General features: G+C 45.7%; 1 protein-coding gene across 1 annotated transcript; it reads right to left on the bottom strand.

Annotated features, from left to right (window-relative positions):
- Nucleotides 1-1,066: 1,066 nt before the first annotated feature.
- Nucleotides 1,067-24,785, bottom strand: LOC125160905 (zinc finger protein 354A). The gene is made up of 5 exons (XM_047850360.1): nucleotides 24,598-24,785; nucleotides 23,492-23,577; nucleotides 19,267-19,393; nucleotides 17,933-18,028; nucleotides 1,067-3,191 (listed from the first exon to the last, which is right to left on the bottom strand). Exons 2-5 carry the CDS (start codon nucleotides 23,522-23,524, stop codon nucleotides 1,639-1,641), a joined length of 1,809 nt encoding a protein of 602 aa, XP_047706316.1. The 5' UTR covers nucleotides 23,525-23,577; nucleotides 24,598-24,785; the 3' UTR covers nucleotides 1,067-1,638.
- Nucleotides 24,786-26,150: the final 1,365 nt, after the last annotated feature.

The raw sequence follows: 26,150 nt of genomic DNA, 5'->3' as shown, positions 1-26,150 counted from the left end.
TTTTGTTATCTGGCATCTGTGTTTGCCTCAAACTTGTAACAGATCATTCTCTTACTCCTCAGTTCTGTACTTGAGTTCGCACAAAGTTCCTTATTATTACCAATCTGTACCTTTACACATGCATAGTCCCTCTTATTTAGAATGGTCATTTCCCCCTCTGAAGAGTTCCTATTCTTCCAAAGCCTGGCTTAGGCACACTGCCTCTGGAAAGCTTTGTCTCCAGGTTTCCTTGGCTAGGTTCCATCTTCTCTTTCTTCAACCTGTGCAAACCCCTAACATATCTGCATTGCAATACAGTCATAATCTATCAATTTGCTTGTTAAAGCTATATTTACATACTATGACATAATTTTCTTCCTCGTTTGCTAGTCTCTCAACTCCATTCCATCCCCTTCCCCCAAATTCATGGCATCTCTAAGAGCTGTGTCTTTCTTCTTAAGACTACCAGTCTGTAGGGGCGCCTGGTGGCTCAGTTGGTTTAGTGTCCAACTTTGGCTCAGGTCATGATCTCATGGTTTGTGAGTTTGAGGGCTGCAATGGGCTCTCCACTCTCAGCACAGGGCCTGCTTTGGATCCTCTGTCTCTCTCTCTGCCCCTCTTCTGCTCGCATTCTCTTTCTCTCTCAAAAAATAAACATTAAAAAAATTTTTTTAAAGACTACCAGTGTGCAGTATAGTAGCTGCCCCAGAACTAGGGCAAAAACAAAAACAAAAACAGAGTTGTTTATAATTGCCTTTTGTTTTCCCGAAATTGTGTGACACGTGAGCATACTAAGTGGAAAACCTACTTATGTCATGAAATCATTGACATATCTTTCAATCTTTTGGCACAGGTATTAGATTCATGAAACTTCTTTGGATAGCTCTTTCCACTATGAATTCATGTATATTTAATAGCTTTAAATTTGAAATAATTGCTTAATTAATGTGCCTAGGATGACAGCTCCGTGTATAGCAGGTATACTTTCATGATAAACGACTTCACAATAAATAATAAATTCTGAGAACAGAATGAGTGATTGGTTAGAAAATTCCCAATTCACAGCAATTACTAGAAGGACCAAGGATGAAGAGAACAGACTTTTATTTCTATTTGTAAATGAAATCCATGCACAAAATTTGACATCAGGTCAGGAAAAGGACAAACCCCAGAAACTTAAGAGGTAGTTTATAGTTTTTTCTTCTTTTTTTATCTTTTATTTGGTCCTTTCCTCTAGAAGGGTATAATTTGATTGCATCTTTTATATGCTATTAAGTGTTAGTTGTAAAAAAGAAGTATTACTGATTTATGTCTTTTTAATGAAAAATCCAGGGCACACCTCCCCTCACCCAGATGTTTATGACAATCACATATGACCTCTAGCATACACTGCTGTAGAAAGAGAACAATTATTTTACAAATGCCGGAAGGGTCTCCGGTTGTGAATTCTTCATTTTAGGTTATTTTAAAAGTGCCTGATAGGCACGAACACTTTCTACTTTCCTCATTATCTATTACATAGTCAAGGCTTATCCTTGGAATCCAAAATCTGATGAGGCCTAGGTTACAGGAAGATTTTTCCTATCTATTACATTTGTATTTTACGCATGTATTCTGCTGAGCTTTGGTTTAAGGCTTTCGCACATGCAAATCTATTTTCTAGGGGTTCTCTTCAATGTGGATTTTGTAATGATTAGTAAGGGATGACCTGTGGTTGAAGAGTTTCCCACATGTGTTACATTCATAGGGTTTCTCTCCAGTATGAATTCTCTGATGGGCAATCCGTGATGAGCTCTGTCTGAAAGTTTTCCCACATGTGTTACATTTAAAGGGCTTCTCTCCCGTATGAATCCTGCGATGCTGAATAAGAGCTGAACTTTGGCCAAAAGATATACCACATTCCTCACATCGATACGGTTTCTCTCCTGTGTGAATTCTCTGGTGGTTACTAAGGGATGAGTTACACCTGAACGTTTTCCCACACTCGTTGCATTTATAGGGTCTTTCTCCAGTGTGCATTCTCTGATGTTGAATGAGGGCTGAACTCTGCCTGAAGGCTTTCCCACACACTTTACATTTACACGGTTTCTCTCCAGTGTGAATTCTTTCATGGATGATCAGTGTTGAGTGGGAACTTAAGGCTTTACCACATTCATTACAGTTATAAAACTTCTCACCAGTATGAATTATTCGGTGTCTATTCAGTCGGGAAATCGAAGTAAAACCTTTTCCACATTCATTGCATCGATAGGGCTTTTCTCCAGTGTGAATTCTTTCATGCTGAATAAGAGATGCGCTCTGACTGAAGGCTCTCCCGCATTCACTACACTTAAAAGGTTTCTCTCCTGTGTGAATCCTCTGATGATAACGAAGGGATGAACTAGACTTGAAGGTGTTGCCACATTCATTGCATAAATAGGACTTCTTTCTGAGGTGAATTCTCTGACATCCAGGAAGGCCGGATGCCTTCCTACCCGGATTATATTTATGGGGATTTTCTCGAGCGTGGATTTTTTGATGTATAAAAAGGCCAGATCTCCTGCTGAAGGATTTACCACACTCTTTACATCTATAGGATTTCTCCACAGTATGGGTTCTTAGGTGTTTATAAAGGGATGTACTAAGAGTGAAGGCTTTTCCACATTCTTTACACACATAGGGCTTCTCTCCAGTATGAGTTATTTGATGTTGAATGAGAGCTGAACTTTGGTTAAAGGCTTTTGAACATTCTTTACATTTAAATAATTTCTCTCCACTGTGGTTTTTCTCATGCTTGCGAAGGGATGAAGTGTTAATGAAGGTTTTTTCACATATACTACATTTATAGCGTTTCTCTGCTGTGTTGATTTTTGGCTGATTAAGTAAATACGGATTCTGTTTGAAGCGGTTTCCTTGTATTTCACATTTTGGTGGTGTTTCTTCTCTGGGGACCATCTGTTGCTTAACAAGGACTGACTTTGGACTGAAGTTTTGGCCAAATTCAGCATTTTTATGGCTTTTTTCTACAGCAAGGATTTTTTTGTGGGTGACTAAAATTGTCTGGACACTTTCTTTTTTCTCTTGCCTTTTCTCTACTCTGTATTCATAAATGCAGGGTTTTTCTGATTTAAAGTCCCAGGGTCCATTCCTTTTGGATCTTCTCATTATCAGCTCTTGGAAGGAAGAATCTTGTGTTTGAGTTGACTTCGTGGTTTTGTGACTGCCCTTCCACCCTGGAGGGGAAGAAAAAACTAAAGATGTTTTTTGTGATACAGTATTTGGTTACTGAGACCAACTGTAGAGAATAAATAAGTATTGATGGTATTTAAATAAGGTCTTGGTATCTGGCCAAACATAAGAGGAAAACGTTAAGATTTAAGCAATATAGAAAAAGAATCAATGGGAACTGAAGTACTAGGGTGGAGAAAAGAATAAAACAAACCTATTTAAAGAAGGTGAGTGTAGGAGTGACCAGGGGAGCATGAGTTCAGAAAGGTAGTCTGGGATCAGAGTCCAAAGCCATGAAAGACTCCAAAATTATTTTCATAACCTTTCTCTTCATTGTGCGTAATCTATATCTGTAGTCCTTTCTACTTTCCCTCATGCCAAATTCCTTTGTATACTTCAGATTCAGTTCAGAAGTTAACAGAGTCCTTTCTTGACTGAGTTTCCACACTCCATTCCCCTTATTACAGCATTTACCACAGGATTTAAAAATATGTATTCTATACCTCTTTATTTTCTTAATGTTTAATTTTGAGAGAGACAGAGCGTGAGCAGGGGAGGGGCAGAGAGAGAAGGAGACACAGAATCTGAATCAGGCTCTAGACTCTGAGCTGTCAGCACAGAGCCCGACATGGGGCTTGAACCCATGAACCGTGAGCTCATGACCTGAGCCGAAGTCAGACACTTAACCAACTGAGCCACCCAGGAGCCCTTATTCTTACATACCTTTGTATTAGATATAATTATATATCTACCTACAGCTAAATATAAGACTTTCTTTTCTACCATAAGTGTTCTCTGCAACAAGCAGATTAACATGCCCAATTACAGAAACTCCTGATGGCATCTGAATTATATATGAAATGTTGCTAATTTTCCTTAATTACTTACATATTCCTGATTGGAACAATGTCAAATATTCTCAATTCCTTATCTCTCTCTCTCTCTCTCTCTCTCTCTCTCTCTCTCTCTCACACACACACACACACACACACACACACACACGCACGCACCCACACGATTTAAGCACTTGAAGTTACCTTCCCGGACAGGACATTACATGGGTGATGGGAGTTCATCAATGGGTGATTACACTCATGGCCAGTCCAAATAGAAACATGTTATAGTTAATCCAGAGGTGCCAGAGATAGGCATGATGCCAAAAAGGTGTGTGAAGCTGGGAAGGCAGCCTTGCTCATGCATCAAGCAAAAGAGGCTATGCAGACAGTGTAGAAAAGAGTCAAAGATAAACAAGGCAGGTATAAATGTAAAAAGGTAAAAGAGACCTAACGTGCTAAAGTGGTGAAAAACAAAACAAAACAGAATTGAACTCAACAAATCTTAAAATTGGGAGAGGATGCAGTTGAGAATATTAAATTTTGCTAGGGGAATGGCTGTGCATTTAGTTTGGCATCTTCTCCTGGGCTAGAGGTAACTATTTAAAAGGCTCCTATGGGGAATTCCCTTGTACTCTTGGTGGGAATGCAAACTGGTGCAGCCATGCTGGAAAACAGTACGGAGGTTCCTCAAAAAATTAAAAATAGAACTACCCTACAACCCAGCAATGGCACTACTAGGAATTTATCCAAAGGATACAGGAGTGCTGATTCGTAAGGGCACATGCACCCCAATGTTTATAGCAGCACTATCAACAATAGCCAAATTATGGAAAGAGCCCAAATGTCCATCAACAGATGAATAGATAAAGAAGATGTGGTTTATATATACAATGAAAAAGAAAAATCTTTTTACTACTCGGCAATGAAAAAGAATGAAACCTTGCCATTCGCAACAATGTGGCTGGAACTGGAGGGTATTAACGCTAAGTGAAGTAAGTCAGATAGAGACAGATACCCTATGTTTTCACTTGTATGTGGAATGAGAAACTTAACAGAAGACCATGGGGGAAGGGAAGGAAAAAATAAGTTACAAATAGGGAGGCAAACCATAAGAGACTCTTAAATACAGAAAACAAACTGAGGGTTGATGGGGGAGGGAAAATGGGTGATGGGCACTGAGGAGGGCACTTGTTGGGATGAGCACTGGGTGTTGTAAGTGATGAATCATGGGAATCTACTCCTGAAGCCAAGACTACACTGTATACACTGTATGTTAGCCAACTTGACAATTAAAAAAAAAATCCTTTGCATCTCACTGTGTCTGAGATTCCTATCTGACATTCCCTTTCTCACCTGTGTACAAATTCTCTCTGCTTGGTGAACATAATATATTCTGCTTTTTCTTTTCTACTAGTTAAAAAAAAATTTTTTTTTAACATTTATTATTGAGAGTCAGGGAGAGACAGAGCATGAGCAGGGGAGGGGCAAAGAGAGGAGGAGACATAGAATCCGAAGCAGGCTTCAGGCTCCGAGCTGTCAGCTCAGAGCCTGACGTGGGGCTTGAACCCATGAATCATGAGATAGTGACCTGAGTCGAAGTCGGATGCTTAACCGACTGAGCCACCCAGGTGCCCCTCTTTTCTACTAGTTTTACTTCTCAGTCTCCTTCATGAATAACTTTTTCTGTTCCCTTTTTAATATTTGGTATCCCCTATGGTTTGGAATCCGCAACCCCCCCCCCGCCCCCCCCACTCTGCACAACCTTCTTGATGAATTTTACCTGCACTCGTGTCTTTATTATTTATTGTAAGGGAAAGAGGAGCATTTTTACTTTTTGCCAACACCTTCCTCATCCCTTCTCCAACTCAGTCTTGCTAACTTAAGACTGGAGCCCTGAGCACTGGGTCAGATGCCTAAATGGTATTTTGTTTCTCATGTCTCACTGTTTGTGCCATGGTCTCCTAGTCTTCTGGCCTCAAGTCTTGGTATCTAGTAGTTTAATCTCCATGCCGTAGCCAGAGTAATCTTTTTAAAATCCACATTTTAGCATGTTGCCAAACTTCCTTAAGATCCTCCAAATTTATCTTCAACAATTCACATGTGAGGTCGAGTATCTAATACTTGGTGGGGCCTAAGTGGAGGCAGGGAGGAGAGAAATCACTCAGGAGGCTGCTGTAGTTAGGCAGCTGAGCAAGGGGATAGAGGAGGCACAGATAATGCAGCAGGATATCATTTCAGGAACTGGTAGCAGGACCAGGCTTGCTGATGGATGATGTGTGGGGTGCTGAACAGGAATGAAGCAGCTAAGAGATTACGCCTAGGTTTCTGGCTTGAAAACGATGAATGCTGCACAAGCTACCAGAAGACCAGGAGAGGGGCAGGTGTGAGGGGGCCTTCTATTTCAGATGTGTGTGTTGTGGCTGAGATGTTTTCACAGACCTTGAAGGAAGATGCTGAGGCATTCAGTTGTTATGTATTTTGGAGCCTGAAGAAAAGGTCAGAGCTAGTCAGGTATTTGGGAGTCCTCCATAGATAAATTTTACTTAAAGCTGAAGAACTGAAAAGTCACTTAGGCATGGCAACATTAGAAGTCAAGAAAAGGAGGAAAATCAGATGCCAGAGGAAGAAAGTACTTCAGGGAAGGAGTATGTGAGCAACTCTGGCAAATAATGTGGGGACTACAAACTTAACCCTGCTTGTGCCAAGATGGAAACAGTATGGGATTTAGTGACCATGCTTTTCGTGGATAGCGAGGAAGAAAGCCCCACTGGGGTGTACACAGGAAACAAGGGGAGGTGATAAAATAGAAACATCAAGTAGAGAAATGCTCTTGAAACATCTTGTTTAAAGCCGAACAAGAAATTGGACATGGGATGGATGGATTTATTATTGACTTATTTTTTAGAGAGAGAGAGCATGTGAGTGGGGAGAGGGGCAGAGGGAGGGAGGGAGGAGGAGAGAAGGAAGGGGAGAGAGGGAGAGTGGGAGAGAGAGAGAGAGAGAGAGAGACAGAGAGAGAGAGAATCCCAAGCAGGCACCACGCTCACCATGGAGCCAGACACAGGGCTCGACTGCACAACCCTGGGATCATAACCTGAGCCAAAATCAAGAGTCGGATGCTCAACTGACTGAGCCACCCAGGTGCCTCATTTATCAAAAAGTTAAAAAGCACCTATAATATACCTCTATCCTAGGCACTGGTGATCCATAAGACATCCCAGATCCATTAATGAAAAGAAACAGTTCAGGAGTTCCCAGTTTGGTATTAGAGACAAAGAAGAAATAGGATATCACATCATGTGATAATTTCTACAACAAAATTACAAGGTAGAAATGGACATGAATGTGAGCTTAGAGCACCACCCAAACTACCCTTAGTGGAGGGTGCCAGTAGGGAAGGGGTACAGGTGGTGGTTAGTTTTTTGGCAGAAACATATAAGATGGGATTTTAAAGGCTTAGATATAGGCTGGATAGTGTGAGGCCTAAAGCACCATCAAAATCTTTGAACTCCAACCAGCTTTCCAGACTTTGTTCCCACCTTATCCTGTAGGTGGACAGATTCAAAGTTATTTCTTTTTCTTTTTACTTTTTTAAATGTTTATATGAGAGTGAGCTCAGAGGGGGAGGGACAGAGAGAGAGAGGGAGACACAGAATCCAAAGCAAGCTCCAGACTCTGAGCTGCGAGCTGTCAGCAGAGTTTGACATGGGGCTGGAACCCACAAGCAGTGAGTTCATGACCTGAGACAAAGTTGGATGCCTAACCGACTGAACTACCCAGGCTCCCCCAGATTCAACGTTATTCCTATAAAAACATCATACGCACTGCAGTCTCAGAGACTTTCTACTAAAATCCAAGGACTGAGGGAACTACATGCCAGGAATTATACAGAACACCATGACGGGGTAGTATACACATCTGTATACCTCCACCATGTCTGTGTTGGTGAAAAAGAAATGCTGTTCTCAAAATTTTGTTGCTAATTCTAACTTTTAAAGCTTTTTACTATGGAGAATGTTCAACATATACAAAAAGTAGAGCGAACTGTACAGTGAATTTCCAAGCCGGCTTCAACCATCACAAATGCTGTTTCATCTAATGCCTTGTTAGGAGTTGAACTGTGTCCCCCAAAAGGATAGGCTGAAGTCCTAACTTTCAGTAACTCAGAGTGTGACCTTATTTGGAAACTGTCTTTGAAGAGTTAATCAAGTTAAGATGTGATCACTGAGTCCTCATCCGGTATGACTGGTGTCCTTATAAAAGGGAAGTGTGGACACAGGCATGCGCAGAGAAAAGACCGTGTGAAGGCACACAGGAAGAACACCAAGTGACAAGAGAAGCAGAAACCAGAGTGGCACAGCTGTAAACCAAGGAACAAGGATTTTGGGCCACCCCCAGAAGCAAGGAGGGAATGTACCAGAGTCTCAGGGGGAGCGCGGCCACGTCAATACCTCGACTTTGGATTTCTAGCCTCAAGAACTGTGAGACGCTAAATCTCTGGTGAAGCCACGCAGTGTGGGATTCTTAGAGCAGGCTGAACACAGTACTGCACACCCCTACATCTCTTCCAGTGTGTTGCGGGGGGACCAGGTAGGTCCCAGATACTCTATCATTTCACCCATCCTATGTCAGAACATGCTTCTCAAAGATAAGAACTCTACTTGTAAACATAACCACTTAAGCTTACTGAGATCAGGAAACTGAAGGGACCCCATTAAGGACTGCCTTTTTTTTCCTGCCTCTATTCTTGCCATGACCTGCACCCCCGCCTTACATGTGCCTTAATGTATGTCTTCCTTGTAAAGGTCAAGGAGTTAATGCTATCTTTGGAGTCTTCCAGCACAACAAGTAACATCTCAGGAGAGATGGGGCAGAGTCCTCAGGTACTTTAAAGACCACTGACTTGAGACACCTTGACCCAAGACTCCTGGCTCCAGGGAATAAGTGACTCACAGAGGGCACTTGAGCACTTGTCCTTGTTTCGACCAGTTCCTGGCTGCCTAAAAGCATGCACACACCAGACCACTGTCCTTAGTAGAAGCCTTGCACCCCAAGCAAAGATGAGACACTCTTCTTCCCTGAGTCTCCTAGACACTCTGTATCTGTGCACTCTCTGTATCTTCAATAACTTTTGCTCTCACTTCCTCTCTGCTTGAGTTTGATTTCTATCTTGTGTGAAGCCAACAACCCTCTTGGTCCCACAGGACAACCTCTGGGTCCTCAGATCTGCCCTACCTATTGTTTGAAGTTATTATTGCCTATAAGCTAACTAAAAGTTGTGCACTAATTCCCGTGGGGGGAGACGGGCAGTTCCCACACTACCAACAAGCCACAACCTAGGAATTCAACTCAGTTCAACGAGCTACCTGGAGACAGCATCAGACCCTACAGGTTGAGGGCTCAGTCCTCCAAGACTGTCCCCTGACCCCTTCACATACCAGTTGCAAGTCCAAATTTTCATCTGTGCTTCTGATCAATGGGCTATAAATTGGGAGGTTCCCACAACCCCCTCCTTAGTTTTAATTGCCTAGCATGGCTCCCGGAACTCAAATATTTCGCTTACTAGATCACTCGTTTATTACAAAAGGACGTCACTCAGGAAAAGCCAGATGAGAGATGCATAAGGCAGTATTCAGGGGAAAGAGAAGCTTCCATGCCCTGAGTGCACCACTGTTCCTAAATCTCCAAATGTTCACCAACCAGGAAGCTCTCTGAACTCTGTCCTTTTGGGTTTTTATGGAGACTTTGTTACAAAGCCACAATTGATTAAATCATTGGATCATTGGCCGTTGCAATTGATTTGACCTCCAGTCCTCTCCCCTCCCCGGAGGTCAGGGAGACGACACTGAAAATGCCAACCCTCTAATCACAGCTGGCTCTCCTGGCAACCAGAGCCCATTCTTAGGTGGGGTCCCAAAGTCACCTCACCAACATAACAAGTGATCATTATTGCTCTCATCAATAGGAAATTCCGAGAGTTTTGGGAGCTCTGTGCCAGAAACAGGGACAAAGACCAAATATATATTGTTATAAATTAAAATATCACACCTAGAAATCACTAAGGATGTTTATTCAAACTGCTGTGATAGGGGCGCCTGGGTGGCTAAATTGGTTAAGTGTCCGACTTCAGCTCAGGTCATGATCTCACAGTTCGTGAGTTTGAGCCCCGCGTTGGGCTCTATGCTGACAGCTCAGAGCCTGGAGCCTGCTTGGGATTCTGTGTCTCCCTCTCTCTCTGCCCCTCTCCAGCTTGCACTCTGTCTCTCTCTCTCTCAAAAAAAATTAAAAAAAAACAGTTTTTAAAATTCTAAGTGACCTTCATCCTTTTTTCTTTTTTGCCTTCACCTTATAGATAATCGCTTTTATTGATCTGCTTTTACTTTTTTTATTTTTGGTGGGGGGAGGGTGGGGAAGGGGCATTTCCCTCCTTTTATTTTTTATTTATTTTTAATGTTTATTTTTGAGAGAGAGAGACAGAGCGCGAATGGAGGAGGGACAGAGAGGGAGACCCAAAATCCGAAGCAGGCTCCAGGCTCTGAGCTGCCAGCACAGAGCCTGACATGGGGCTCAAACCCACAAACCGGGAGATCATGACCTAAGCCGAAGTTGGACGCTCAGCTGACTGAGTCGCCCAGGTGCCCTGCTTTTCCCTCCTTAAAAAACAACCTAATCAAATAGACACTTCTGTTTTGGTGTCTCCTTCTCCTTAGCTAAAAGTACTATTTTCTACACTTCCTACACTTTCTCCCACTTCTTAATAAATTGTGGAGATCACCCCAAAGTGGAATTTACAGAAATCTTCCTCACAGAAGTCTGTGTGAATGTGCCACAGTTTATTCAACCAGATTGCTGTGAAGGACATTTGGGCTCCCACTGTAATACATCACGGACTTTACACGGGTAGGGGGTAAAGGTACAGCTTTACAGCTTTAAAGTGATACCCATCATGCAAATCAGCAATCATACCACCTATCAAATCGCAGTCCAAACTAGACCTGCTGGGCCAACATCATCCAGAGCTACTCCCCGGAACGAGGAAGCCCTCTATGTGCTGCCATGGAGGGTTTCAATACACATCAGGTGAAAGGGCAAAATAACGTGTGCTGTGTGCTCTAACCAGAGTGGACAAAGGAAAACGGAAGTATACGGAGAAATGTCTGTTTACATGCACAGGAGGGCTCTTTCAATGCTGTTGCTATCTCTTCTTCAAATCTGATCTTCTACAGTACCTTGCACCTGTTCACTTCCTCCTGCCCATCACCCCTCAGGGGCTCTGTTCTGGCTTCTGTCCTCACCGCCACCCGCGCTAAGGCAGCCATGACCTCCATGTGGCTGAGACAAAATGTTCTCTGCAGTTCCCACCTAACTTACTTCTCAGCAGTGTCTGACAGTGACCCCTTGTTTTCCTGGAGACGCTCTCTTCCTAAGCTACACATTCCAGCCTCAGTCTCCTTTGTGTACTCGTTGTCCTAGTGATGTTCAATCCTTGGGAGTTCCTCAGGGCTTAGTCCTTGGACCTCAATTCTCCCTGCTCTGCACCCTTTCCACAGGCCAGCTTCTATTCCAAATATATACGCTAAGCAAGACTTCCGTTCTCCACACCCAATTATACAGGAGCCCACTGAACATAGTAACTTAGAGGGTTCAAAGACTCCTCAAATTCAGCATGCCTACAACTGAATTCGTGATCATTCCCTCCAAGCTGTATAAACCCTTGTCTCTGTAATCAAAACTGTTAAGAGGCATCCTTAACCCCTCTCCCGCAGCTAATCAATTTCCAAGACTTGTTCATTCTACCATCCAAATGGGTCTCACACTCCTCTACTTCTCCCCACCTCTACTGTTACCAACCTGCTGTAAGCCTTGACCTCAAGGACACCAGGCCTCCTAATTTTTCCTTCTGCAGGATACCTACATTTGTCTTCCCTGTGGGCCCATTTTTCTCCACCTGGCCATGAAATGCCAGAGTTCCTCGAGATTGAGTTCTCGGCCCTTTCTTGCTCTTACTGTACTCTGCACCCAGTCCATAGACTAATTCAAACTCACCCACTGTTTCAATTACCCAGTAACGACCAGGATTTCCCAAATTTACATTTCACACCCAGTCTATATTTTGAGGGGTAGTACTCCAAATCTAACAGGTTATTTGACCTCTCCCCTGGCATAACTGGGTCAATCAAAAGCAACTTAATTCATCCAAAACCTTATTTCTACCACCCCCCAAATCTGATCTCCTTGTAGGGTCACTATCTCAGTGAATGAAATCATTACCCATCCCAGAAAGAGCCACAAACCAAGCTCCCCTGATAACCCACTTCCTTTGTCTTCATATCGAATCCATCTCCAAGCCTTGCTTCTCTGATCTCCCAAGTGTCTCTGAGATTCGCTCACTTCTTTGTGTCTCCATAACCACCAGCCTAGCTGAGTCATTCACATAGTCATTAACTGGAAGCGTACTCTGACCGACACTGTTTTCGGTACTGGGGAAATGGCAGCAAATCAGACAATCCCGCCTGAGGGAGTTGATAGTCCAGAGAAGGGATAATGAATGAATATGTACTATCATGCCATGAGAAGCACCCTGAGGAAAACAGAGCATGGTGAGGGGGATACAGGATGTGGAGGGAGGGCAACAAGAATTGAGCTGGATCTATTCAAGAAAGTACCACCTCAAGGAAGTGTCAGTGGGCTTGTGGACATCAGGAAGAAGAATGGGGAGGGAAAAACAAGTGCAGAGTCCCCGGGGTGGGAGTCTGCCTGGCTTGCCTGACCCTGCAGGGTGGCCACAGTGATTACAGTCCTCAGATGAAGGGCAGAGCAGAAGGAGGGGAAGGTAAAGAGACAGCCAGGGCTAGACCATGTAGGCTCCAGATGCCACTCTGGGGACTCTGGATTGTGCTCCATGTGATGGAAGCCATGAGCAGTTTGTGCATGAGAGTGAGATGACCTGGCATTTTTACATTTTTTTTTTTAACATTTATTTATTCTTGAGAGAGAGAGAGAGGCAGAGCATGAGCAGGGGAGGGACAGAGTGAGAGAGGGACACAGGATCTAAAGCAGGCTCCAGGCTCAGAGCTGTCAGTACAGAGCTGGACACAGGGCTCGAACCCACAAGCTGTGAGATCATGACCTGAGACAAAGTTGGACACTCAACTGACTGAGCCAGCCAGCTGCCCCATAATTTACCTTTTAATAGAGCATTCTGGCAGCTACAAGAACAGATGCTGGTGGCAGTAGGGAGGTGCAGGGCCATGCAGGGGTCTTGTTGGGGAGTGAAAGGGACAAGGACAAGACTGACCTGAACATACTGGACATGGCTCCGGAGCACCTGGGCTCTGCTTTCACCTCTTAAGATATTCACTCTTTAAACTACCACCTGCTGGGTCACTAGGCTGCTAAGGGCAGCACTTTCGTGCAAATTAGAAGACCCCTGCCCCCTGTGCAGGGGCAATCCTAGCACAAGTCCTAGCTTGGTGGGTGGAAGGCAACTCCCAGGTGGCCCCCTGGCTGACCACGTGGCCCAGGTTCAGTCTACCCTACAAGGCTTCTTGCGTTCAGATAACAAAGGAAGAGAAAATGACGGAGAAAGAACATATTTTCATTGGAGGTAATTGTTTACCTAGATCATTCTTGCATTTTTAAAAATATTTATTTTGAGAAAGAGTGAGCAGGGGAGGGGCAGAGAGAGAGAGACAATCCCAAGCAGGCTCCCTACTCAGCAAGGAGCCCCATGCAGGGCTCGATCTCACAACCACGGTATCAGGACCTGAGCTGAAATCAGGAGCCAGTCACTCAACCAACTGAACCGCCCAGGTACCCCTCCCTGCATTTTTTGAGGTTTAGATTTCCAGAATAGTTCGGCTTTTGGGTGTAAAGCAAACTCATGATGTGTATCACCTTATTACAACTCTTCCAGAAAAGCACAACCTCAGTGATTACAGTTTAGGCTCATTTCTTAGGCAAGAGACTCAGAAGAGACACACACCCTGCGTGCCATCTCCTTCCATCTCTCAAGTTAAAGCCTACATACCTGGGATGACAGTTCATTTTTGTTCTTTTTGTTTTGTTTTTCCTATTTGTGAATAGTATTGAAATAAAAGTAATTTTTTTAAAAAGAGGATATTTGGAGGCAGTTAGAGGTTCTAGGAGTCCTACCCCGGGAGCACGGGCTTTTCCATCACTGGCTGCCCAAGGGGAAGGTTTTGGTTTGGGTCTAGAGTGAACAAGCCGAGGCACTCCCATGAACACCGGCTCCCTCACCCGTGCTCGCAGGGGAGTGAGCTGCCCTTGGGAGGGGAAGCTGCTCTGAGGTCCCCTCAGTCCAGGCAGATGGAGCCCCCCAACCCCCCAGGGGTACAGGACAGACACAGCCACATGCCCGGACTCCCAGGGTGGCCCATGTGACTTCCACCTCTGAGGGAAGAGAGGGAGTTCATTCCATCCAGAGACACCCACATACTGGTCAGCTGTGATGTCCTTATGTCCGTCCGACGTCCACCCACGGTCTACCCTCAGGGACGTCTCCCCAGAATGGAGGAGGAGGCTGACCGGACTCCTACCCCACCACCCGGTGGCCCCAGAGCCTCTCAGGACAGCTTTGGACTCCAGTCACACTATCTATTCCCTTTAACTGAACGAATACTCACTTCACTCAGATTCATTAATGGATCAGAGGCTCCTGAGGTCAGGGCAAAGGCAGCCCTGCTCTTCCTCTGACCTTCCATGCCAGACCCGGCTCACACCCAACAGTGGGACTGAGGACCCTCCTCAACCCCACCTGGTTCCCTGATGGCCTGCATTCTCTGATCACTTCGTGGTGGCCTCTACCAGCTTCCAGAGAACTCTGATTCCATAAGTCAGTGTTAAAAAAAAAAAAAAAAAAAAAAAGAAATCCGGGGCTCCTGGGTGGCTCAATTGGTTAAACATCTGGTTAAATATCTGACTTGGGCTCAGGTCATGATCTCACGGTTGGTGGGTTCGAGCCCTGAGTGGGGCTCTGTGCTGACAGCTTGGAGCCTGGAGCCTGCTTCGGGTTCTGTCTCTCTCTCAATCTCTCTCTCTCTCTCTGCCCCTCCCTCACACACTCTCTGGCTCCCTCAAATAAATAAATGCTAAAAAACCAAAAAACAAAAACCAAAAAACAAAGGTAGTTCCCACATCAAAAACCTCAACTTACTGTAGGAATAAAGCTACTGGGGCCTGGGGGCTGGGGAATACATCTGCCCATCCCACGGGTCCTCTGTGGGGCCCACAGCGTGGGGGGCCGTCACTGACTCGTGTGGACCTGAGGACAGCCGGGACCAGTCCTCACTTCCATGCCAACAGGCTCCCTGTCCGCTGCAGGCTGATCTCTGCAGAGGGTAAACCCGGGTCCGTGGCCAGGTACTTCCGACTCCTCACGCACTGTGTGTGGCTCTCGGACACAGTCCAAATCCTGTGTCCGGGCTTCCCTGGCTCAGTGGGATCTGGTCCCTGCTGCTCTCTCCTGGCTCCCATCAGCACCTGCTGGCTTCCTTTGTCTGCACAAACACAAATGCCCTTTTCTGTGCCTGGACTATTTCTCTGCATCCTCAGATCCCACCTTCTCGGGAAGTCTTTGCCTATGAGGCCCCCCTCCCTCCACGCCTTCACCTCTCCTGCTGCTAGGCCCATCCCCTCCTGCTGCACCTGCCCCACTCTGGCTGCACCCCCGGGCCTCCCACCCCTCTCCTCCCTCTGCTCCCCCTCCTGCCACGTGCTCTCAAAGCACTTTGCATCTTTCCCGTGGGGTCCTGACCAGCTGTCATTCCATACCCTCTCTTTACTCAGTTCCTGAGCACTTGTGTCCCCACTGGAACATGACCCCCAGCCGGCAGGACCTATGTCTTTCTGTCCGATGTCGCATTGCCAGTGCCCAGCGCAGAGCTCATTCACCCTTTATTATGGGACAGGAAAGCCATGGGTGAGGGTTTGCACCTGGATGCTCCAGAGCCCAAGCCTACCCCCTCCCATTCATCAGCTCTCCTTTCCCGACTTTCATCAGCTCTCCTGTTCCTCTCCTCTGATGACTTCTCAGGCTCAGACACATTCTTCTTTCCTAACCCACCTTATAAATGGTGAAATTTCCTCTGTGCCCTTATCTGGGTCAGTTCAAGGTTTCAAATGCCACCTTTGTACCCATGGCACTTGCCAGTCCCTACACACCTCACAGGACTGTCCACCAGCATCTCTACTGGAGCATTCCACTCCCATCTCAAGTGAGACCCACCCCACAGTGAACTTGGCTACACCTGCAACAGAGGGGCCCCTTGTCTTCCCTCCTGGGCCCCACTGCACAGACCTTAGAAACATCTTGCCAACATGACTGCAAGTGTCTCTGAAAGGTTCCACATCAGGTTTTCCCTCACTTTAAATCTATCCCCCACAATGCTTCCAAAGTGACCATTCTTATTAAACTCCAATTGGGGTGCCTGGGTGGCTCAGTCAGTTGGGCGTCCGACTTTGGCCCAGGTCATGATCTCACGGTTTGTGGGTTCAAGCCCCACGTCAGGCTCTGTGCTGACAGCTCAGAGCCTGGAGCCTGCTTTGAATTCTGTGTCTTCTCTCTGCCCTTCCCTACTCATGCTCTGTCTCTATCTGTCTCTCAAAAATAAACATTGAAAAAAAATAAAAAAAAATAAACTCCAATTATTACCACCTTGACCCCCTGAACTTAGGAACTAAACTCCTAAAAGCTTCTGCCTGCCTGCCTGCTTACCTTTTAGAGACAAACTAACTGCTGGAACAGAAAAAGAAACATTTGAGGAGGCTACCTGAGCAGATCACCTGAGCAGATCAATCCACAGTGCCAGAAGTGACCTTGATCTCTCTATGGCGCTAGAATCCCTTTCTCTATATCCATCCCAAGCCCTAATAAAAGCAGCCTTATTTCCCTTGTTCCTGGAGATGTGGCTTTGTAAATTATTTTCCACAATCTCCTTGCTTCTACAAATAAAGCTGACCCTGTGAGACAGTACCACCTGGTGTAGTCTGTCTACACCTCACCAAGTAGTCAGCCCACTTTGGTTCAGTAACAAAATTGCATAAGGACTCCATGAATATATTCTCTGTGAAATATTCAGATTCCACACAAATAAAGCCCTCTTTCATCCTGCCCATTCTTGATCCCCACCCCCGCCCCCATTCTCGATTCCGTTCCAAGTAGGACTACTGTTACCAGCTAAGGTGTGTCCCCTAACCTTTCTCCCTGCACTTCCACACATATTATACATACAAACAGCCACATAATTTTCCTTAAATACAAATGGGGGCACATCACCATCATGCTCTGTGACCTGCCCTGGAGCTCTGGCCATACCAGCGTGCTCTTGTCTGACATGGTGCTCTATGCCAGGGCAAGGGACTTGCCACAGCTTCTTAAGCCATGCCTTTATTGGAAGACCTCTACATTGTTTCAGATTTAGGCCAATTTTTCTAAAACACCAAGACCATATCATTCTCCTGCTTAAAATCCTTTCTTTCCATGGGACAGTCCATCTCCAAGAATCTTGTTAAAGCACATTGTAACATGGCCCCTGCTAGCTTTCTGACACCCTTTCCTTTCTCAGCTCCTTGTCTCACAAGCATCCTCTGAGCCTCTATCAGAATGAATTCTTTGCCATTCTTCAAATACACTGTTTGCTGACTGAATACCTGATGTGCCGCCCTCCTCTGAGAATAGGAAAGAATAAGAGGAGATCCCGAGAGATTCACTTGGGAAGTGATTCCTGCAGAATAAGAGGAGGCTCCTGTCTGGGGCCTTAGTGTCCCCTCCCCGCCACTTCTTGAGGACAGAGAAGCTTCCCCAACCAACATCTCCAAGCCCCACCGTCACTTAGTAAACAGACTGCTGCCCAAAGCAGTTCCCGGGCTCCTCCGTCCCAGCCACTCACCTAGAGAGGGGCCTCCAGGACTTTCTTTCTCTACCTTCCAGGGATCTTCTCCTTGCTGCAACAGGGAGATCACTTTTGGTTTGGAAAACAGGAGTCCTGCTCACACACAAACAAAAAGAGAGAGAGAGACAAAAAAGACTTGGTTTTGTTTTGACTCAAAGAGGCATCATAGACCTGAGCAGAAAACTCAGGGTATGTTACAAAGAGCTTCTGGGGGTGCTCCAGCTGTGCCCCCACGATGTTGAGGGCATAGTGCGGGGAAAGGCAAGGGACCTGTAGGACATGGCTGTGCAATAGTTGTATGTTAGGGAAACATGATAAATCTGCAGCTTTAATAACATTAGCTTTCCATAGAAGAGGGAATATGTTAGATGTACACACTAAGTTAATACTTATAAACATGAGGAAGGCACCTGTTGGGATGAGCACTGGGTATTGTATGGAAACAATTTGACGATAAATTTCATAATTTTATAAGTATTTCATAAAAATACTTATAAACAGGTACCTATTATGAACAAAGTAGCTTGCTGAAGATGAGGAAACACTGACTCCCTTTCTACGATGGTAGCCGTCAGCAAACTATGGGTCATAGGCCAAGTCTAGACCACCGTTTGTTTATGTATGGCCCTCTGAGCATGGTGGTATATGTTACAGACACCAAATGTAGTTCACAAAGCCTAAAATATCTTCTAGCTGGCCCTCTGCAGAAAAAGCTTGCTGACCCCTAGGAAAGCCAAGCAAGAAAGGTAAATGGTAGGTCCAATGAACAAAGCCCTCTGTTGAGAGGGGTGCAAACAAACCCCAGAACAATCAGTGAAATGACTCCCAAACTGTGAGGAAACTTCTAATGTGCAATTATAGACCGGAAAGGGGAGGATTATCAATACTACCTCCTTCATTTCCATGTGTGGGGTAATTCCATGCCTATAAGAGGGGAAAATGTGTTTAACATTTGTTTATGGTGATCTGACACAAACCTAAGGGTAAAACTCAACTAAAGGTTTTTTTTTTTTTGTTTGTTTGTTTGTTTTGTTTGTTTGTTTGTTTGTTTGTTTGTTTTTTGAGAGCATGAATGGGGTAGGGGGCAGAGAGAGGGACAGAGAATCCCAAGCAGGCTCCATGCTGAGTGTGGGCTCCATGACATGACCTGATGATGAAATCATGATCATGACCTGAATCGAAATCAAGAGTTGGGACGCTCAACTGACTGAGCCACCCAGGTGCCCCTCAACTGAAGTTTCTGATGACCCATGCCTTTTATCCAAGGAAGCAGGTGCTGACTTATACTAATTTCTGAATTTTTTTTTATCTACAAGAGAAAATTTCCTTACCCAATGAGACCAGGTTACTATAGTTCTCCAGCATCACGTCCTGGTACAAGTTTCTCTGAAAAGGACCCAGCTTTCTCCACTCATCCCGCGTAAAGAGCACAGCCACATCCTCGAACGTCAGTGACACCTGTAATGACAAGCCATCCCAGCTCACCCAGGACCTCCCATCACACAGAGTGAAGAAGGTGGCAGTGGTGGGTAGATGGGCTCCCATGAATGCTTCTGATGTTATTCTGGTTTCTGAAGGTTTCAGGTCATTTGTTTAATGAACAATTGGCCAGTGACAAATATATACTGAAGTGTTCATGAAAGCATGAATTGTTAACCAGGCCCTGTGTTAAACACTGTATGTAAGGAGATGTGGGGAGGAATTAAGGACATTAGTGGGAATGTTAATTAGAATAACATTTCTGATGACAATTTGATAATAGATATTTAAAGACTTAAAATGTGTGGATCTTTTAACTTAACAATTACTATATTTGCATCACAATGAACAGTGTGCAAAAATGCACCTCCAAGGTGTTTATCATGCTGTTACTGATAAAATCACTGCAGGCTTAAGTTAGGTTAACTAACTTGAGACATTGTCTTGAAGCCAGAGGACAATAATAATGGAAATCTAAATAGCTATTATTTATTGAAAGCTTTCTTTGGACCAAGCTCTTCTTAAGAGATTTGTATTAACTTTTAGTGTAAATACTTATCTTTACAACAACCCTATAAAATAGGTACTATATTGCCCCCACCTTACACAAGAAAAGAAAGAAATTTGTCCAAACCAAACAGCTGGTATAGAGGAAGACTCACTCCCCCTGTGTATCGACTCTCAATACTACAATACTGCTTTACTTCTGACACCAGACATGTGTGTTTTCCACACGCCAAGCAATTGTGTGACATCAGCTAGGTGTCTTACGATTTAATTCCATTCTCATGCCATCTACCTGGAGAGAGAGCCCGATTCCACAGGTTAAGGCTCAGTCCCACAAGGCTGCCTCAACTTCAGACGCCAATCCCAAGTCCAGATGGTAACCTGTGCTTCTTACCAAATGGCTGTAAATTGCACAGGTTTCCACCACCCCCCTCCTCAGATTTAATTAACTTGCTCAAGTGGTAAATGCAGGGAAAGTGCCACAATGCAGGAAAACATTTACTTAATAGATTACTGGTTTATTCCAAAAGGATATTATTGAGAACAGACCCGGGAAAGAGGTGAAAGGTATGTGGGAAGGGTGTGGAGCTTCCACGCCCTCCCTGGATGCACCACTCTCCCCACCGACAACTGTTCACCCACCCAGAAGCTGTTGGAACCCTGTCCTTCTGGGTTTTTATGGCCGCTTCATTACATAGGCACAATGGATCAAATCACTGGCCATTACATAGGCATGAATGGCCCCGGGCTGGGGTAGAGAGCCTGAAAGATCAAACCCTCTAATCAAGGTTGGTTCCCCTGATTGGACTGGATCCTTAGGGGCTTTTCAAAAGTCACCTCATTCATATCAACTTTGGCTTGGTTGAAATGGCTTGTTTTGAGTAACAAAACACAGCAATTTCATCTTTATTGCTCTGAAGTTATTTTAAGAATAAAAACCAACTATTATTCATCATTTAGCTTCCAAGCCCTTATAATCTCCTATGTGCCAGGAACAGGAATGAAGACCAAATATATATTTCATACTATGAATCACAATATCACAGCTGGTCAGGGGTAGAGGTAAAACTGCAATTTGGAGGACGTCCAAGGCTCCATTCTTAACCGTTCTGCAAAACTGCCTCTCAATGTCTACCTCAAGGGGTTAAGAAATAAATGGGATAATCTATACAACGGAGATGGATGGTGGTGATAGTCGCACAACAATGTGAATGTACTTAATGCCACTGAATTATACATGCAAAAAGGGCTAAGATGATAATGTCATGTGTATTTTATCACAATAAAAAAGCTAAAATGGTAAAACAGATGCATACCTATGTACGTAGGTATTCACACAAAAAATGAATAGAGAAGGATTCTGATGGACATATACCAAAGGGGTGACAGCAACTATCTCTTGATGCTGGGTTAAGAGCGATTTCACTTTCTTCTTTATGTATATATTTTTTATTTTCTGAAATTTAATTTTTTTAAGTTTACTTATTTTTGAGAGAGAGAGAGTGCAAGTGAGCGTACAAGCAGGGAGGGGCAGAGACAGAGAGGGAGACACAAAATCCAAAGCAGGCTCCAGCCTCTGAGCTGTCAGCACAGAGCCCAACGTGGGGCTTGAACTCACAAACTGCAAGATCATGACCTGAGCCGAAGTTGGAGTCTTAATTGACTGAGCCACCCAGGCACGCCTATTCTCTGAAATTTTAAACATGAGCATGCAATACATCTATAAGGTAACTTAGAAATAGTTAATATAGATATATAGAAATAATCTTAGCCCTCATAAGAATTTACGATCCAACTGATAGACCAGAAGAAAACCATGTGCAATGATTTGCTCAATGAAATTGTGTAGCTGGACAGGCCTGTATGCCGTTTCCCAGTTCAATCCTCATTTTAGAGACGAGAACCAGAAGGTCCAGGGCAGTCAAGACCCAGGTCACATACTTTCTTAGTAGCAGAGGCAGGACAATAACTCAAGTCTGCCTTTAACCCAGCACTCGGTATATTCTCTCTCTGCTCTTAAACACCCTGTCACTGACTTTTACACACAAGCCCGTGCAGGTGACAAAAGGGTGGCAGATGAAGTTAGGGAGAATGCCACGAGGATTCACTCACACACAGAGATGGAGAAGATTCTGGCCAAGAGAGCAACATGGCTCCAATGGAATGGAAGAGGAAAGCCTTAGAGAAAAGCAGCCGGAACGTGCAATGGCAGGCCTCGGCCCAAAGGTCAGACACTAGCGAGTTTCACGGGTCCGAAACACAATGTCACAGTGACGGGCGGTGACACGGGGGCCGGGTCTGCCCTGAGTTCTGAGAGAGGCACCAGGGGAATGGCTGGACAGTAATGAGCATGAACCGAGAGGCCAGACACACTTGGGTTTCAATTCAGGTCACTGGGCTTCCTTGAGCCTCCATTTCCCCATATGTAAAATGGGTATGATAATTGCTGCACAGGCAGGAGAGTGAGAACAAAGGCAAAGCCCTCAGGAAGTCCCCCCACGGGACATTAACTGCTACTGTCAGATGAAGGTGAGTCATGGAAGGACCCGTATCTCCCGGGTCCTGGAAACACTGGATGGCAGTTCCCGTCTGTCAGCACTGATATTATTACTGCAGTAACATCATCAGCTCCCAGAGCTGCTACACAGTGACCATCTGCGAGGGCCTGGCCCGATCTAAACACTTTCCATGCACTTGAATTCACGTGATCCTCTCACCTGCCCTATGAGGTAGGCATGGTTGTGATCCCCACTTTCCAGGTGTGGAAACAGGCGCAGAGAGATGGAGCTATTTGTCCAAGGCCCGGAGACAACAACCAAGGAGATGGGCTCAAACCCAGCAGTCTGGCTTAAAAGCCCCACTTGTCAGCCACTGGATACCCTGCCTCTCCACTACTGATACCCCACAAAATCCTCCCTGCTGCTTCCTGAGGAGTCTTCTTTCTGCCCTCGCAGTCAAGAGACCTCTCCAACTGTGTCCCCTCCAACACGGCTATTCCTTGTTCATGCACGGGCCTCCCGGGATGGGGTCCCTCCCCCGTTCCACAACATGAAGATGAAAATGGCAGGTCAAGAACAGTTTTCAAGAGAATGCGGAAGCAAGGCACATGATCCACAAGGTTAAGAGGGAGAAAAAACACTATAAATGATGGGTTGGAGAAACCTAGGGAAGGTATAATGGGAAACTCAGGAATGGAAAGAAAAAGCCAAGGGTAGGGAGGGAGACCAGGGTGAGCCAAGGAAGCAGGGCCAGAAAGGAACTGCCAAATGTGCACGTTTGTTTGTTCTGCCCCCACGTGGCATCTTACCTGTCAAGTTAGTAATCATACACTCAATTGAGATTAATGAATAAAAAGTAGTGTCTGTTAGGAAAAGAAAAGAGAAACATTAGACATGCATTGGCAGGGAGGAGGTTAGCATTCCCTACATAATCCACCATCTAACAAGGTGGGCCAGGAAAAAGGGCTTGAGTTCCAGGTCCTGCAGAAGATTGTACTGAGTAGAGAATTTCAGTTTGAGGATTAAAAAAAAAAAAAATCTGTTTCTAAATCTTAGGTAGCAATGAACTCACTTGAGACCTTGCTTCCCTCTGTCCAATAGCCATATCTTCTTTCTGGGCTCTTCCCTTAGGATGGGTGGAGTCTCCAGAAGGCAGATCTGAAAGAAGAAAAAGGGAGCCAGGAGGGAGAAGCCCCTTCTGCTTTCAAACCCCCTCAGAATCACCAGCTCTGAAATCCTCACACCACCTGAGAATGACCCCATGTGCCCTCAGAGAGGGAAGTAAGGAGCTGGGAGCAGAAAGGACCAGAGAAGTGCCAGGTCGCTCTGGCTCAGAGAAAAAAAGGGTGTAGGACTTTATCAGCAGCCGCAGCGACTCACTGAATCTCACCGCATGCCAGGGACTGCCAACACTGGTTTAGTCCCGCAGCACAGCTGCCATTGTCAGCACCCCCATTCTACAGATCAGGAAATCGAGGGTAGAGCGGGAGCACCTTGCCCCATTTCACACAGCCAGGGAGGGCGCACCGGGATCTATACCACGCGCCTCCAGAACACCTGCCCCAACCTCGCTGCCTCCATGGGACAACTTTTCTCCACCTCAAGCTTTCCCCACCCAACTCCCCTCCTGTCAAGGAATCTCCAGATTTTTGGAGAAGACTGCTTCGGAAAGGGATGACATCAGTTTTCCTATGGCTGCTATCTCAGCTATGGCTGAGAACAGACGCAGAAACTGAAAACCTCGGTTCCCGTCGAGGATCTGCCGTGGGGGGAAGCGGACAACTCACTTCTGGCGGAAAACGCATCTCTGCGCCCGCCGTCCAGAGGGCAGTGGCGCCGGTGAGGGGCGGAAACACAATTCCTCACGTTCGCTGACAGCCGTCAGCAGGTAGCCGGGCAGGTAGCGTGCCGGGAACCGGTTGGGAGGGAGCGGGAGGGGGGCCTGGGCCAGTGGGGACAAGTGCCCGACCTGCCGCGGTCACGGGCACGACCGCGGGACGGCCGGTGCTGGGCGGGCGGGCACATAGGGGGTGCCCGGCCCCTGTCTCGCCTGCAACCACAAAGGCCCCGCTCGCGCCTCCCGGGCCTGTGCCCCGCGCCCTGGCGCCGCATCCTCCCGAGGCCCTGGTCCTTCCTCCTTCCCTCCCTCCCGCATTCGGCCGACCCTCGGCCGCTCACCTCGCCCTGGCCTCGGAGGTTCCAGGAACCGCGCCTCCCCGGCCGTGCGCCGCAGGCGGAGGCTCCGACGCTGCCCCAGCGGAAAGCAGCCCGGGTAGGGGACTTGTCCCCGGGCAATACTGGACCGACTTCAGGCCCCGTAGCTGTTAGCTCTGGCAGCAAATACCCAGAGTCCCGCGCAGGTCCGGAGAGGTGGGGAAGGAGGCGGGTTAGCAATGGCCGCAAAGCTTCTGGGGAATGTAGTCCACGCGAGGACTCATGCATTCTGGGAGGTGTAGTTCTCCACGCTGGTCGGTGAGGCGGGGCCCAGGCGAACTTGTCACGTGCCCAGTTCTCACTTCCGGGCTTGGGGTGACACTCCTTGGGCTGCGAGGCCGTGGCTCTGGGTTCCTGGGGAAGGAAACTGAAGTTCGCTGAGAGTGCCTTATGATAGTAGGCAAGTAGACAACCACGAGAACAAACCTTTTTTCCCTTCGTTGATTGAACCAAAGTTATTGTGTTCCTGGTATGTGCCAAATGCCACTGGAAGTGGTTGGAAATATGTCAGTGAACGAAACAAAGTTAATTGCTCTCAATAACATTTTTGTTTTTTGGTCGGGTGGGGGGCAGGAGGGTGCAGACAGTAAACCATGAATACAATTATATAGCATTTTAGAAGGTAAGTGTTATGGGAAAAAGCGAAAGAGCAGGTTCAGGTATGTATGGAGGCAGTTATAGGAAAGAATAGGGTCACAGGTACCCCCTGTGTTAATATAGCAGGAAATGAAATGTTGATAAGATAGAGTTAGTATCCTATGAATTTTTGTTCAAGTGTTTTGGCTATAATCAACTCACATGAATAATATGCCAATTTGTAAATAAAAATTCTGATACAATGGATTGATTGAATCTATAAATTGGGAAAACTGATGGTTTCACATTATTGTCACAATCCATTACTGTGGTATCATTACCTGTCACAAAAGTTTTGCCCCATTGCAGTGCGTGAGTCAATAGGCCAGCCCACGTCTCTTGGTTGAAGCAAGTTTTCACCACTTCCAGCAAGTAAGCAGACAGGAGGATAAATCTCAAAGCACTATCTCCCTTTGGGGTTAGTGCAGGAAGCTTTTTATTCAGTGCGCTAGGGGGCAGGGGCAGAGCGCTTGATACATTAGGGAACTTAACACATATTTTGTTAGGCACTTTTGTTCAATTAGAATACCTACCTTGTCAATAGCTTGTCAACATGCTAGTGCAAATGTTGTATGTTTAAAAAAGTCCCAAGACTCTGCCCACAGGAGTACGTCAATGTGGAAATGTTGGGGTTTGGAGCCAATGGCCAAGAAAGAATTCTTGAGATGTCTTAGGTGCAAAAAGGTATTTTTTTTGTTTTATTTAAAAAAATTTTTAAAGATGTTTATTGCATTATCTGGGTGGCTCAGTTAGTTAAGCATCTGACTTGGCTCAGGTCATGATCTCACAGTTTGTGAGTTCAAGCCCTGCATCGGGCTCTGTGCTGATGTCTCAGAGCCAGGAGCCTGCTTCAGATTCTGTCTTCCTCCCCCCCCTCTGCT

The sequence above is a fragment of the Prionailurus viverrinus genome, chromosome A1 (assembly GCF_022837055.1).
Source record: "Prionailurus viverrinus isolate Anna chromosome A1, UM_Priviv_1.0, whole genome shotgun sequence".
NCBI lineage: Eukaryota > Metazoa > Chordata > Mammalia > Carnivora > Felidae > Prionailurus > Prionailurus viverrinus.
Note: the sequence above shows the minus strand (reverse complement) of the source record. Positions and strands in the feature narration are given on the sequence as shown.

Coding starts and splice junctions, on each gene's coding strand:
- LOC125160905 (XM_047850360.1), bottom strand. CDS start 23,524: ATGGCTATTGGACAGAGGGAAGCAAGGTCTCAA. Junction 19,394..23,491: donor AGAGGGAAGCAAGGTCTCAA/GTGAGTTCATTG, acceptor TTGTCATTACAG/GTGTCACTGACGTTCGAGGA. Junction 3,192..17,932: donor TCCTGGAGGCCCCTCTCTAG/GTGAGTGGCTGG, acceptor CTTCCCCTCCAG/GGTGGAAGGGCAGTCACAAA.